The 15239-nt window shown below is 36.6% G+C and overlaps 1 protein-coding gene across 2 annotated transcripts in view; it reads right to left on the minus strand.

Moving 5' to 3' along the window:
• Window positions 1-15239, minus strand: part of RPRD1A (regulation of nuclear pre-mRNA domain containing 1A) — a 35187-nt gene that overhangs the window by 18043 nt on the left and 1905 nt on the right. For both annotated transcript variants that reach the window (XM_036418027.2, XM_036418028.2), the window contains exon 2: window positions 3257-3386. In XM_036418027.2, the coding sequence (XP_036273920.1) occupies window positions 3257-3386 (130 nt within the window). The remainder of the gene's footprint in view (window positions 1-3256; window positions 3387-15239) is intronic.

Consider the following 15239-nt stretch of genomic DNA (forward strand, 5'->3'; position numbering starts at 1 on the left):
TGCCAGCTACTAGGGTTTTACAAAGAAGATGCCCCTAATCTAACGGGTGCTAAACATGAGGCTAAGGAAGATTTCTAATGGGTGATTTTGAAATTTATTCAACAAATATTTAATCAAAGCACTATTTTTGACATAGGCAATACATAGGAGATTTATGGCAGCTGTTTTTATAAATGCCACAAAAGAGAACAAGGTGTTAAAGAGAGGCATAACAGAGACCTGGCCCAATTCTAGAGGTATCAAGAATGATATCTGAGGAAGTAATATTTGAGATTGAAGATTGGATACACATGGGAGCGGCAAACAGACTTACTCCCAGGGACTTCCTCCGCCTTCACCACTACCAATGTAGACTGAGCCGCTACTATCTCTGTCCTGGGGATTTAAGTCTTCTCATTGGTCTCCCATACTTTATTCTCACTATTCTCTACCAATGTGAATAGATCACACTGCTTTTCCTTACTGTCAATCATACCAAGAATAAACTCAAAATCCTTACCCTGGGCCACCAGGTGGACATGTTCTGCTTCCTGTCTACCTCTCAGTCCACATTCTCTAATATCTTCTCCTACAAATCTCCTTGCTTTCCCTAGCTGGTTTGCTCAGTAGTTAGAGCGTCAGCCTGAGGACTGAAGGGCTGAAGGTTTGATTCAGGTCAAGGGCATTTACCTCAGTTGCAGGTTCGATTCCCAAACCCAGTTGGGGCACATGCAGGAGGCAACCAATCACATTAATGTCTTCCTCACATTAATGTTTCTCTCTCTGTCTCTCCCCCTCCTTTCTACTCTCTCTAAATATCAATGAGAAAAATATCCTCAGGACCTAGCCAGTTTGGTTCAGTGGATAGAGTGTCAGCCTGCAAAATGAAGATCCTGGGTTTGATTTGGGTCAAGGGCACATGCCCAGGTTGTGGGCTTGATCCCCAGTAGGGAGCGTGCAAGAGACAGCCGATCAATGATTCTCTCTCACTGATGTTTCTCTCCCTCTCCCTCCTGCTCTGAAATCAATAAAAATATATTGCTTAAAATAAAAATCCTTGGGTGAGGATTAACAACAAAAATCCCCTAGCTGCTGATGCTCAAAAATGCCCAGCACACACCTGTGTCAATGTTTCTGTCAAGTGTTCTCTCTACTTAGAATCCTTCTCTCCTCAAGTCACATGATGCTCATTTCATCCTTTTCTTTAGTCTCTATTGAAATGCCACTTCCCTAACATAGTCATATTTTACCTCATGATATAACTGAGCAACGTCATATATCTCTAGTTCCTTCCCTGCTTTATGTTTCTTATCTTTGACATTATAATATATATTCACTTGTCTATCTAGTCATTATCTGTGTCATCCACTGAAATGTAAGCTCCACTAGAACACAATTTTGTCTTATTCATTATTGTATCCTCTGGACCTAGTACATGTAGGCAGACCATAAATATTTTACTGAATTCTAGGGAAATACAATATATAAAAGCCTTAAAGCAGAAAGAAATAAAAAGAGGTTTGGTTAGCTTAAACTGTACACTACAGAGTATGAGTGTGGAAGAAGTGAAAGAGAGGAGTCTAAAGAGGTAGACCGGGCCATGAAGCAACATCTTTTTTTTTCTTCTTTTTTTTTTAACTAATTTTTTAGAGATGGGAAGAGGGAAAGAGAGGGAAAGGGAGGAGGAGGAGGAGAGAGAGAAAGAGAGAGGAGAGGGGAGGGGAGGGGAGGGGAGGGCAGAGAAGAGGGAAGGAGGGAGAGAAAGAAACATGAGTTTGTTGTTCCACTTATTTATGTATCCACTGGTTGACTCTTGTACGTGCCCTGACCAACTGAGAGATACCCACATAAGATGTGTCAAAGATAAAGACACATCTTAAGTCTTGCTCAGGACATTTTAACTGATCTCTAGGACAAATGAGAATGACTCCAAGGCAAGGGAGTGTTATGATCAGCTCTGCAAATCTGACTAGTTTCTAAAAGGATTAAACAATAGTGGAGGCTACTGAACTTGTACAGAAATGACAATATGGTAATCGGAATGGGGAGAAATCTAAAGAACTGAGGGAACTGTATGCAGTATATGGAATAGGAGGAGAGGAGGAGAGAACAGAGCATGGTATAAGTCACAGAGAATGAAAGATGACACCTGATTTCTCACAGAGTGAAACCTAGAGGAGGAGCAATGTATGGCACACAGCAAGGGCACACTGGGTTCACTGTCAGTCACAGTGAGTTTGAGCTGTTTGGAAGCACACAGCTAGAAAATCAATAAACAGCTGGATATACAAGTCTACAAGAAAAAATATCTGGGCTGGAACATAAGATTGTGAGTTATTTGGCTGTGGATAATAACTATTCAATAGTTACATGCAGTACATGAAATCATGCAGAGGGCAAGGGAAGAATATGACCCCAGAAGAGGACCTAGGACTGAATTCTAAGATTTAAATACCAACATCTAAAAAGATGATAAAAGACAATATCTAATTTAAAAGATAAATAATATTTATTCAAGAAAACAACATACAGCAGTATATCACTCTGTAATTTTAAAAGAATGCATCCAATGTGACTAAATCTGTAAAGGCATATGGGTGAGTATATTTTCATCCTTAACTCATTCAACACAAATCATCATTCACCACTGAACTATGTAATTTAGACTGATCTAATAGTCTATCCCAATAATGGCTACCCAGTTATTGACCAAGTATATCCATATGATGTTTGGAAATAAGCATTTTAAAAGGACATAGCCAGGAGACTCCTACTCTCAGAATCTTTCTGAGGCAAAATTTTTCAGCAGGTTGATGATTATTTTAAATATCCTAGATTTTCAAAGCAATTAACAATATTATGACATATACCCACCCACACACTAGAAAACCTTAAAATCAATATAAGTAATATGAGGAGAAAACATACTAAGTTTATCCAGAAACATTAGCTGAAATATTGATAGTTTTATAAGCCACAAATTTTCAATTCAACACCGTCATTCTTCTGAACAATGTTTATTCCAATATGGCAGTTTCTCTTCAAAGAAAGCTGTAATTCAAGTACTCTAAATGCCCACTTTAGCAACAGTTTTAAAAAAAATTTCCTTCACAGAAATATGTAACACATTTACAAATGCCATTTATAAAAATCTTTCCAAATAAAAACTTCAAAAAAATACATTCCTTGGTTTTTAATTTAATAGCTTAAGGCAAGTTTAGCAAAAGGACATATGCATTTAAAACAGATTACCTAGTACCCAAAATAGTGATCATACCTTGAAACATGCTTAAAAGCCTCCACTATAACTGGTGCAAAATCTTTTGTAAACTCCGGCCCCTTCCTTTTGCTGTTCTGAATGACATCATTGGCTAGGTAGAGAAAAGTAAGCTTCCTGTTTGGCTTGGCTGAAAAATAAAAAAATTTTAAAATCTACTTAAAATATCCTCACTTAACTTGAACAAACTTTCTCAACACCTGAATTAATCTGTTTGACCATTATTTATCATGTTAAACCCTAGTTTTTCATTCTACAACCAAACTTATCAAGTTACTATTCTTCAACTCATCAGGATAACTACTCTATGGTTTCTGGAGATCAATTATGTAGTCAATTAGGAATCTTTCTGTTTCATTGCTGTTTTACTAAGACAACCAAACTACTTTTCATTGATGACTAGCCTTGTCGCTATTCCCAAACTAATACTTTTATACACTGAAATCCTCATGTCTGTGCAAAAATGCACTTCTGTGACTCTATCTGTATAGAATTTTATTAATACTATTAAGCACTATATGAAATCCAATCTTTAAAAATAATGCACAATCAAATGAAAAATCAATTACAAGGTATCAAAAACCAGAATCTGGGATATTAAATAAACAATATGAAACAAATTTAATCAGGATTCTAGAAATGCCATCTAATTTCATTAATTCACAATCAGTTCATAATCTAGTTTTGTTTATTCATAATCAGAAAGTAATAGGGTCATTAATTATTTTCTTAACCTGTACAGACCATATGCCTACTCATTTTGATATAATGCAGAATATCATAATCTAACTTAATCACCCATGTTTCCATGGAGATTGAAATTTAAAAATCACAGATTTGATGAATACAACAAAAAGCTAAAATTATATTGTGCTACCTATAAATTTCAGAACCCTCTCTCCAGGGAAAGCTTTCTACATGGACTGAGGCAGAAAAAAATTGAATAAACAACTTGGCTGGCGTGGCTCAGTGACTGAGCACCAACCTATGACCAGCAGGTCACAGTTGGATTATCAGTCAGGGCACATGCCTGGGTTTCAGGCTCCATCCCCAGTAAGGGGAGTGAAGGAGGCAGTCAATCAATGATTCTCTCTCATCATTGGTGTTTCTGTAGCTCCCTCCCTCTCCCTTCTCTGAAATCAATAAAAATATTTTCTTAATTTGAACACACACACACACACACACACACACACACACACACACACCCTGAAGAGCATTACTATAGGTTTTATAGAAAGAAATCAGAAAAGCCATTATCTTGAAACAAAAATACATGTTCGGTAAATGGATGGGACTTGTAAGGCACACTCTACTTTAACTCAGTAATATTCTTTGCCACAGAGAGTGCATAATCAACAGTTAGTTTTTAAAAGGGCTTTACCTGTCCCAGATTGGACAAAGAGTTCAGTCAAGCACTGCTCCTTAAAGCTGAGGTGGGTGAAAATGGATAGAGCTGGTGTATTCCGGCATCGCTGCCAGGATGCCCCAGACTTAGTCGCCCATCCGTCCCTTGTGCTTTAACCCCTTTTAAGATTTTCTATGGCTCTCCAGATAACATTTTAACTCATTATTGTGAACCCAGAACCTAGCAGGTCTGTCCTCTACACTACTCTCTTCATGCCCACCACCACCACTACTACTACTATTCCTCAACACCTACCCAGCCTTCCGATCCGCTAACTGGGTTCCTCTACATCTACACACAGATTAGGCAGCCCTGATGTGTTCTCGTAACACTTCGTACATTTTCTATGAAGCACTTAATAATTATTTTATGTAATCTTGTGATTTCCAACTAAATAAAGTTCCATGGAAAGCAACAGCTGTCAATCTCAATTACCAATCTATGAAAATCAAGCCTAGCAGCTGACTCAGAATTTGCTCGGTATTTATTATGTCAATAAATTTTGGCCTAGACCTATGTCTTTAATTATTTGTACCAAGAACTTGGTGTTCAATCTTAACTTCACCTTGCATAGCTGAAAAGGGGAACACTTTTAAAATTACACTGCTCTCAGCAACCTCAATTTCAAATTATGAAAGACAAACTTTCCTACAGGTTCAGCAGCTCTTGCTTATTTTCAGTGTTTTGAATTAAAATATTTTCATTTCTTCCCCTCCATTCCAGAGTTCTCACAATCAATAACCTCTTAAAAAATGGGCAAGTACTGTGATGGGAAGGTCAAAGAAAACACAAATGTCAAGCAATTAAAAACAATCATCATTTTCAACATTTTAGATGAATCAAAATGAAAATATGACACTAACTAAAATTGGCAAGAGAATGGATAAGAGTACCACCAATAGATACCTTCAGATATTGGAAGTTAAAATATAAATTAGTGCAATGTCTTAGAAAAGTAATTCAGCAGCCTGGCCGGTAAGGCTTAGTCAGTTGATTGTCCTCCTGTTCACCAAAATGTTGCCGTTAAATTCCTAGTGGGGTGGGTAAGGGAGGCAGCTGATCAATGTTTCTCTCTCTTCCTCTTCCTTCCTCTCCCTTTAAAAAATAAAAAACACATATTTTAAAAAGTAACCTGACAATATCTATAAAAAATGTAAATACACAAATCCCTTGACCCTGCATATTTCACTTCTAGGAATATATACTATTGATAAATATAAATATATACTATTCATCATAACTGCACAAAGAAATCACTAAAGCCGAAGCCGGTTTGGCTCAGTGGTAGAGCGTCGGTCTGTGGACTGAAAGGTCCCAGGTTCGATTCCGGTCAAGGGCATGTACATTGGTTGCGGGCACATCCCTGGTAGTGGGTGTGCAAAAGGCAGCTGGTTGATGTTTCTCTCTCATCGACGTTTCTAGCTCTCTACTCTCTTCCTTCCTCCTCTCTGTGAAATATCAATAAAATATATTAAAAAAAAAAAAAAAAAAGAAATCACTAAAGATATTGGTGATAACATCAAAAAAGATGATTAGCCCTGACCGGTTTGGCTCAGTGGATAGAGCGTTGGCCTGCGGACTCAGGGTCTCAGGTTCGATTCCGATCAAGGGCATGTACCTTGGTTGAGGGCACATCCCCAGTGGGGAGTGTGCAGGAGGTAGCTGGTTGATGTTTCTCTCTCATCGATGTTTATAACTCTCTATCCCTCTCCCTTCTTCTCTGTAAAAATCAAAATATATTAAAAAATAAAAAAAGATGATTAAAGAAATCATGGTATATCCATTACATGTTTTAAATAGCAATTATTTATGTTTATTTGTATGTACTCTGTGGTGGAAATGTTAAAACATGATAGCTTTTACTACAAACTCTCAACCACTTAATTTTAGAGCAGAATATATGTTTTGGGGGATTTTGTGCTTCACCTGAATTTAGAAGTAATGTCAGAAAATGTTAAGCATGTCTTTTTTTAGAAAGTACAAAGTTTCTGATCACCTATTACAATGGTAATTCAAGTGAATTAGGAGTATTTAACTGCAACCTTGAATTATAAAGATGGATGCAGGTATCTGCATACACACACACATATATATATTAGAGGCCTGGTGCATGAATTCATGCATGGGTAGGGTCCGGCCAGCCTGGCCAGGAGGAGGGGACACGGGCAGTTGGCCAACCTGCCTCCTGGTCGAACTCCTGGTCAAGGGGACAATTTGCATATTACCCTTTTATTATATAGGATAGGAATGTCACAGTGTGAGATGCTGCTAGCCCAGACACAACATATTAAAGTTATTTTGTGAAGACTGGTTATTATATTAAAACTGTTATGGCCATTATACCTCCAAAAAAAAAAAAAAAAAAAGGTTGCTAAATAAATGACTCAGTTGACGAAGGGGAAAAGTAAACATTTATCCTGTTGTGCCTATTTGAACCGCATTTCAGAGTCACCAATGGTTGATGAAAGAAAGTTCTTATACAATTTCAGTATGCCTCAGAATCACCTAGAAGGCTTATGAAAACATAGATTACTGGTTCCTATCCACATAACTTCTGATGTAGATCTGGGGTAGAACCCACGAATCTGCATATCCAACAAATTATCAGGACATACTAATGTTGCAGCCTGGGGTTCACACTTTTGAGAATCTCGGTTACAGAAGAATTCTGGATTGTAAACACAGAATGACTGACCCCCAAAGACAGTTTCAGAACTGGCAGTTTTCATCTCAGGTTCTGCCAGAGCGGTGAGACTTCCACCAGGCCACTGGCTACTTTTCACTCAGTGAGTAGGCCTTAGACATTCACTATTTGCCCGTCACATCTGCTTATTTTCTGTGTCTCTTGTCTTCTTTCTCTCCTTTTCTGTTGTTTCTGCTACATTTCAACCTTCTACACATACATTAATGTTAAGTATATATTTACAAGCATATACATGTATAAGGTAATATTAATGTACCCAGACAAGAAATATGGGAAATAAAATAATACTTTAAAAGGTTTTGACAAAAATATGTCTAAGCCTTTCATCTCAAGTGCTTTCAGAAAGGAATAAAAGTTTCCAATATTTGTGTGCAATATACATGTAATATTTGGTACATGTTAAATAAAAATAAGTATAAAAAAATTTAGAAATTCACATTTTGGCAACCCCTGATTTTTTAAAAACAGGGTTAAACCAGCTCATCAGTGGCTGCTACAGTCACTGAGTAGAAGGTGATGGGGAGCTGTATAATGGATTCATAACACACCAAATGATCAAATTTGTCCTTAAATATAAAGTAAGTTCACATTATGCATCTGTTAATGTGATGGAACGAAAGTGCAGAACACTTCCAATGAAGTATTCCTTGCGAATGACTTTAGGATAATCTTGTTTGTATCAATATAGATTATTTTGTTAAGATCTTGATAAAAGTTGCATTATCCTAAAGTCTGTATAGAAAGGCAAGTAAACCAGAATAGCTAAAACAATTTTGAAAATATAGCAAAAGAAAAAAATATATATAGCAAACATAACCTATCAATTTTCAAGACTTATTATATAGCTATCATAATCAAAATTATGTATGGTATTGGTTGAGGGAGATACACATAGATCAGTAGACTAGAATAATAGAGAACCCAGAAATAGATTCACACAAATATGCCCAGGTCAATTTCTTTTTAATATATATTTTTTTTATTGATTTCACAGAGGGAGAGGGAGAGATAGATAGAAACATCAATGATGAGAATCATTGATCAGCTGCCTCCCGCATGCCCCCTATTGGGGGTCGAGCCCGCAACCTGGGTATGGGCCCTTAACCAGAATTGATCCCAGGATCCTTCAGTCATCAGGCCATCACTCTCTCTATTCACTGAACAAAACCAGCCAAGTGCTATGCCCAGGTCAATTTTGACAAAGGCACAAAAGCAACAGAATGAATGAAAATTCCTCTTTTCAACAAATGATGTTGAAACATCTAAATATCCATATGCAAAAAGTGAACCCTAAATTTCACACCTTATACAAATATTAACTCTAAATGAATCATGGACTTAAATATAAAACTAGAAACATTTTAGAACAAAATGTACAAAAAAATCTTCAGAATCCAGGGCTAAGCAGAGTGCTTAAAATTGACACTGAAAACTTGATTCATAAAAATTTGAAAAACCGGGGTTAAGTAGAGGGTGTACCAAGAGTGAAGTGGATGTCACTGTGAAAAGTCAACGCAAGGATTCCTTGTGATAATGAAAATGCTCTGTATCTTGACTATATCAATGTCAATATCACAGTTGCAGTGTTGTTTTGCAATATCTAGCTTTAAAATTTTATAGAAAACTAGTTTTGCATGATGTTATCATTGGAAGAAACTGGCAAGGGGTAAACAGAATCTCTCTGTATTATTTCTTACAACTTAATGTGAATCTATAATTATCTACCTATAATAGTATTTTTAAAAATTTCCACATTAAGGCCTCTAGTTTCAGAGCTAAAGCACTCCTAGGAAGAGGTGGTTGGAAGAAACTTCAGAATTACTGTACATATTTTTTATGGATTATTAATAGTAATTACACAGATTTAAAAGTTGGTGTTGAAAACCAAAATAACTATAATAAATTAGGCAAGATTACAATTAAATAAAACAAAATTAATGTAAAGCATTCATGGTCTCTGTTAATGTGAGAGTAGTTCTCGAATTTTCTGATCTCGGTACCCTTCATGCTCTTGTAATTTTTGAGAAATCTAAAGAGCCGAACCGGTTTGGCTCAATGGATAAGAGCATCGGCTTGGAGACTGAAAAGTCCCGGGGTTCGATTCCGGTCAAGGGCATGGACCTTGGTTGCGGGCATATCCCCAGTAGGGGGTGTACAAGAGGCAGCTGATACGATGACTCTCATCGATGTTTCTAACTCTCTATCTCTCTCCCTTCCTCTCCGTACAAAATCAATAAATTAAAAAAAAAAAAAGAGCTTCCGATACTTACCTTATTGGAAATTTAAAAATATGTATTAATTCATCCAAGAGCAATAATAGAAAAACATTATATGCTAACATAAATAACATTTGTTTAAAAGATAAGTATCCAAAACTTAACCACAATAAATGGTTTTGTTGGAAATAATGAAAAAAAGCAGGCCTCCCCCAGACATACAGCTGATAAAAAGTATTTTAATGGCCTTTACAGATAAATTGTGGATATCTTCTTTAAAACAACACCAAAACCCAACAAGTTGTGATTTTTAAGATTCTCAATTACAATATAAAATCTGAAAACATATAAAAAACTTTATAATATTAAAACCCGTTAGTCTACCATGGATGTTTTACTTATGCAGAATTTTGTAACATTGTGCATCAGTCTTTTGAAGAATGTTGGTTCAGCTAGTTACACAGATATTCCAAACGTTGAAACATTTTATCAGGCAGTATCAAAAATCACATTTGTAAATATCATTATTGATTTCACTGGAAAAGTGTTAAAAAGTATTGGAAAGTTTTTAGACTCAGGGTGGCAGATGCAAATTTTCCAAAATTCTAATTTTTGCTTGAAACCTTGAATTTCATAATGGGCAACAAATACTGTCAGTATTCTTCCTCGACAAAACAGGCTCACTACATTCACTTATGAGAAAAACCTGCCAAATAGCCATGTCTGAATAACCAGTTTCTCTGTCTTTTTTTTTTTTTTAAATAAAAATGGTGCACCATGAAAAAAGCAGCTGATTTCATTCATAACTCAATCACATAAGTATATTTCCTCCAGAATGTTCTATGAATAGTACTTTATGTACTCTTCCCATCTTGTCACACAGATCATTAAAAAGATATGTACTCACATCTAACACCATATTTAACTGCAAAAGACTGAAAGCTTTCTCCCTAAGATTCAGGAAGAGGAGGATGTCCACTTTCACAACTTTTACTTAACACTAGAGGCCTGGTACATAAAATTCGTGCACAGGTCAGCAATCAGGGCCAATGTGTGGGGTGATGGGTGAGGCAAAGGGAGGGAGGGGGGCCCATGCTGGCCTTGCCCCCTGCAGCCGCCTCCCTCTCGGGGGACAGATGCTCAATGCGGGAGCCGCGCCCAGTTAGTTCACTGGCTAGCCCCGCCCCTGCCACTGCCAGTTGCCTCCTTCTGCAGGGCAACTGATAGGGCGATTCGGGATTGGGGGGGGAGGCCCTGCTGGCACCCATCTTGGCTGGCCTGGGGCCTGTGGGCAGTTCTGTGTTGAAAGTCTGCCCCCTGGTGGCCAGTGCACATCATAGCAACTGGTCATTCTGCCATTTGGTCAATTTGCATATTAGGCTTTTATTATATAGGATAGTTTTAGAAGTTCTACCCATAGCAACTCAAGAAAAAGAAATAAAAGAGGTAATATTATCTCTGTTTACAGATGACATAATCTTACTTGTAGAAAACCCTACAGATTCCACAAAAAAACTATTAGAACTAATAAACATATTCAACAAAGTTGCAAGATACACAATCAACATTCAAAAATCAGTTATACTTATCAATTACAACTGAACAATACAAAAGGCAACTAAGAAAACAAGTCCTTACAGGTATATCAAAACAATAAAATAGTAATAAATTTAATTAAGGAGTTATAAAACTTATATACCAAAAACTACAACACTGCTGAAAGAAGGCATAAATTGAAATACATCCAATGTTCATGAACTGGAAGAGTAAATATTGAGATAACAATACTCAAAATGACTTACAGATTAAATGCAATCTCTCTCAAACTCCCAAGGGCATTTTTGCAGAAAAAGAAAAATCCATCCTAAAATTCATATATTCTCATCCCAAATAGCCTAAACCACTTCAAAAAAGAAAATTATAATAGGGAGACTTACTAGAAAGCTACAGTAATCAGAACACAATTGACCCTTGAAAGATGTAGGTTTGAACTGTGTGGGTCCACTTAAATGCTAATTTTTAAACAAATACTAAATATATTTTCTCTTTCTTATGATTTTTTTTAATGTTTTTATTGACTTTAGAGAGAGGAAGGGAGGAAAGAGGGATAGAAACATCAATGATCAGAATCACTGATTGGCTGCCTCCTGCATGCCCCCCTTCTGGGGCTTGTGCCCTGACGGGGAATGGGAATGGAATCGGACCTCAACCTCCTGGTTTACATGTTGACACTCAACCACTGAGCAACACTGGCCAGGATGTTATGTTTTTCTTAATAACATTTCTTTCTCTACCTTACTTTAAGAACATAGTATATAATACATATAACATACAAAATGTGTTCATTGATCATGCTATCCATAAGCTTTCAGTCAACACTAAGCTATTAGTAAAGTTTGGGGCTAAGTTATTTGCAGATTTTTGACTGCACTAGGGGTTGGTATCCCTCTAGCCCTGCATTGTTCAAGAGTCAATTGTGGTATAAAAGAGGCATGTAGCCCATGGAATAAAGAGCCCAGAAATAAATCCTCACTATATAGTCAGACTAATCATTATGATGCAAAATAAAACCACAAGCAAATACCATTCCACACTCACTAGGTTGACTTCTTTTCAAAACTCAAAATAAGCACCTGCAGGAACTGGGACCATGGTATAGTGCAAGCATGTCAAACCTGCGGCCCACAGGCAGCATGTGGCCCACAATGAATATTTTTGCAGCCCAGCCAATATAATGGCATGTAAGAAATGTAATAAAAACTTCATAACTTAATTTTTACAATAGCCTGTTATACACAATTATTAATAACAAACTACAATGTTCAATAATTACTGATCATTACAACTGTGTTTCATTCATTTCCCTCAGGCGCTTACGCAGGTGCACCCTCTCTCCACTAACACTGTAGCAACAAATATTTTAGCAGCCAATGGCCAAGTCATTAGTTTTAGACTGACTTGTTTGGTGTGCACAACAGGAATTATTTCGGTTTCAGAGAACAAGAAAAATAGGTTTATTTGTGTTAGGTTTATTAATTTGTGCAGTTATTCAATGTCTGGTAAGCTAATGTTCAAGAAAAAGTATTAATTTTTATTAAAATGTCCTATTCTTTTTTTTAATGATTACTCATTTATTCCAGCCCTTTGTATTCAGTATGCTTCTATGGAAATAAACCTACGTTGCTATGAAAATGGAAGCTTTTGTTTTTCTGCAGCCCACATAAAGTTACACCTTGTTTATTTGGCCGGTGTTAGCCTTTGAGTTTGACATGGCTTGGTGTAGTGTAAGTGGCAATCTAAAACCGGGACAGCCGCTGTGAACAGTATAAAAATTAAATACAGAATTATCACTATTACCAACCTTATTATAATCACCAACACCATTCAGTTCCTAAAGCAACTATTTATATGCCTTAAATTTTCTAATTATGAAGCATTTAAACATGGAAACATCCCCAAACACAGGTAATAAATGACACATCTATCATTTCTGACATTTGTATCAATATTTTAAAAATTGGTAACAAACCCATATTCATTTCCTCTCTCCTTTATGGTAACTAACCACGATGGACAAATAAAAGGGGTTCTATGTAATAGATCAACCGAAGGACTTTTATACATGCATATAAATACAACCAATGGACACAAAACTCTGGGGAGGGAGGGGATTTGTGGGAGGGAGGGAGGGGGGCAAAAAAAAAAAAAAAAAGAGATTGAAAAACCTGATGAACAATATTAACTGTTGATTGTAGTAGAGTTGGAGATACAGGAGGGGAGTGGACTGACAGTTATCAGGGAAAGGGGGAATGGTGGATGCGGGAAGAGACTGAACATAAACTGTGCACCCATGGATGAGGACAATGGGGGATGGGGAGGGGGTGGAGGGTGGAGTGGGGAAGAAGTGAGGAACCTTTGTAATATTATGAACAATAAAGATTGATTTAAATAAAAATTAAAAAAAAATTTAAAAAAAAGGGGGGGTTCTATGGAAAGTAACGTCACAGGTAGATCTGATCAGAAATTCCTAACTGGTTTAGGTGATGGTGTAGCCATGCCCCAGGCCTATAACTTCTTCAGAGAAAGGTTTTAAACCAGCCCAGCGCATTGTTCTTATGATTCCAAGTTAACACACCTTTGATCCACCAGAATCCCCTCAAAGGGCATAGTAATCCTCAAGAGAACTCATAATCTTGTTAACTATCCTGTAATCCAATCCCTACCTTCCTTTCCCCTCCTGAATTTCAAATACACAAAAACTGCAAAACTGTTATTCTCCAGAGCATTTGAGATTTCACTCTCTGGCATATGTCGTCAGTTTGACTCAAATAAAATCTTGTAAAAATTCTCTACAATTTGGATGTTTCTTATGTCAACACCACTATCATAAAATAGGGTGTTAATCCTTATGATGCATGTAACTGAAACTACAGATATCTATAAACTAGAGTATTGCTTTACATGTTTTCAAACTACTAAATGGCATATTGGTCTGTACCTTGCTTTCTCAGCTCAATATTTTGTTTACTGTTGTTTTTAATCTGTCATGTTTTATATAACTCTAGTTCATTCATGAAAACCAGACAGTACTACATTATGTAAATATCACAGTACAGTTGTTCATACACTGAGATGTTTAAAACTGTATCTAATTTTGTTACTAACAGTCTGCAATAAACATAACTCCTTGAGCATAAATACTAGTTTCTAGGATATATTCCTAGAAAGAAAACTGCTTGGTCAAAGGATAAACATATATTTCAACTTTTTCGAGGTTGCAAAACTGATTGCCTTTTTATATTCTCCCGGGCAGGATGAGAAAGTTCATTTCTCTCCACCCCCTCCCCCCAAAAAAGTTCGCTTCTCCTTATCCTCACCAATTCGCTTCTCCTTATCCTCAATGATCAGAATCACTGACTATTTGAGGCCTGGTGCACAAAATTCATGCACAGGGAGGGGGTGTCCCTCTAGTCTTTAACATACCTATGCAAGATCTATATGAGGACAACCAAAACACTGCTAATATTTGAATAAATGTAGAGGTATTTCTGTTCTTGGCTAGGAGGAATGCACAAAAAAAAAAGTTGAGTATTTATGGGAAAAGATTCAACTTGCTTTCATTATATAATTCCTGGCCAGGATGTTATGTTTTTCTTAATAACATTTCTTTCTCTAACTTACTTTAAGAACATTGTCTTTCTTTTTAATTTTGCAAAATAAAGAATATAAAGTGGAGCCCTAGCTGGTCTGGTTCAGTGGACAGTGTCTGCCTGCGGACTGAAGGTCCCATATTCCATTCCAGTCAAGGGCACATGTCTGGGTTTTGGGTTCGATCCCCACATGAGATGTATATTGATGTTTCTATCTCTCCCCTTCCCTTACTCTCTAAAATCAATTTAAATTTTTTTTTATAAAAAGAATGAAAATTATTATTTTTTTAAAGAATATAAAGTGGCGTCTCACTGGTTTATTTTTCCCTGATTAGTAAGATTAAGTATCATTTATTGGCCTTTCAAGTTTTCTCTCACGTTTAACAGTATCACCATTTTTCTACTGATTTGTGGCCGTTCTTGAAAATAGTCTGGTATCAACCCCCTATTGACTGTAAGTGTTTTTAAATGCTCCAGCTGCCAAAAAGGATAAACCTGTTGCTGATTC

The sequence above is a fragment of the Pipistrellus kuhlii genome, unplaced genomic scaffold, assembly GCF_014108245.1.
Source record: "Pipistrellus kuhlii isolate mPipKuh1 unplaced genomic scaffold, mPipKuh1.p scaffold_m20_p_6, whole genome shotgun sequence".
Lineage (NCBI taxonomy): Eukaryota > Metazoa > Chordata > Mammalia > Chiroptera > Vespertilionidae > Pipistrellus > Pipistrellus kuhlii.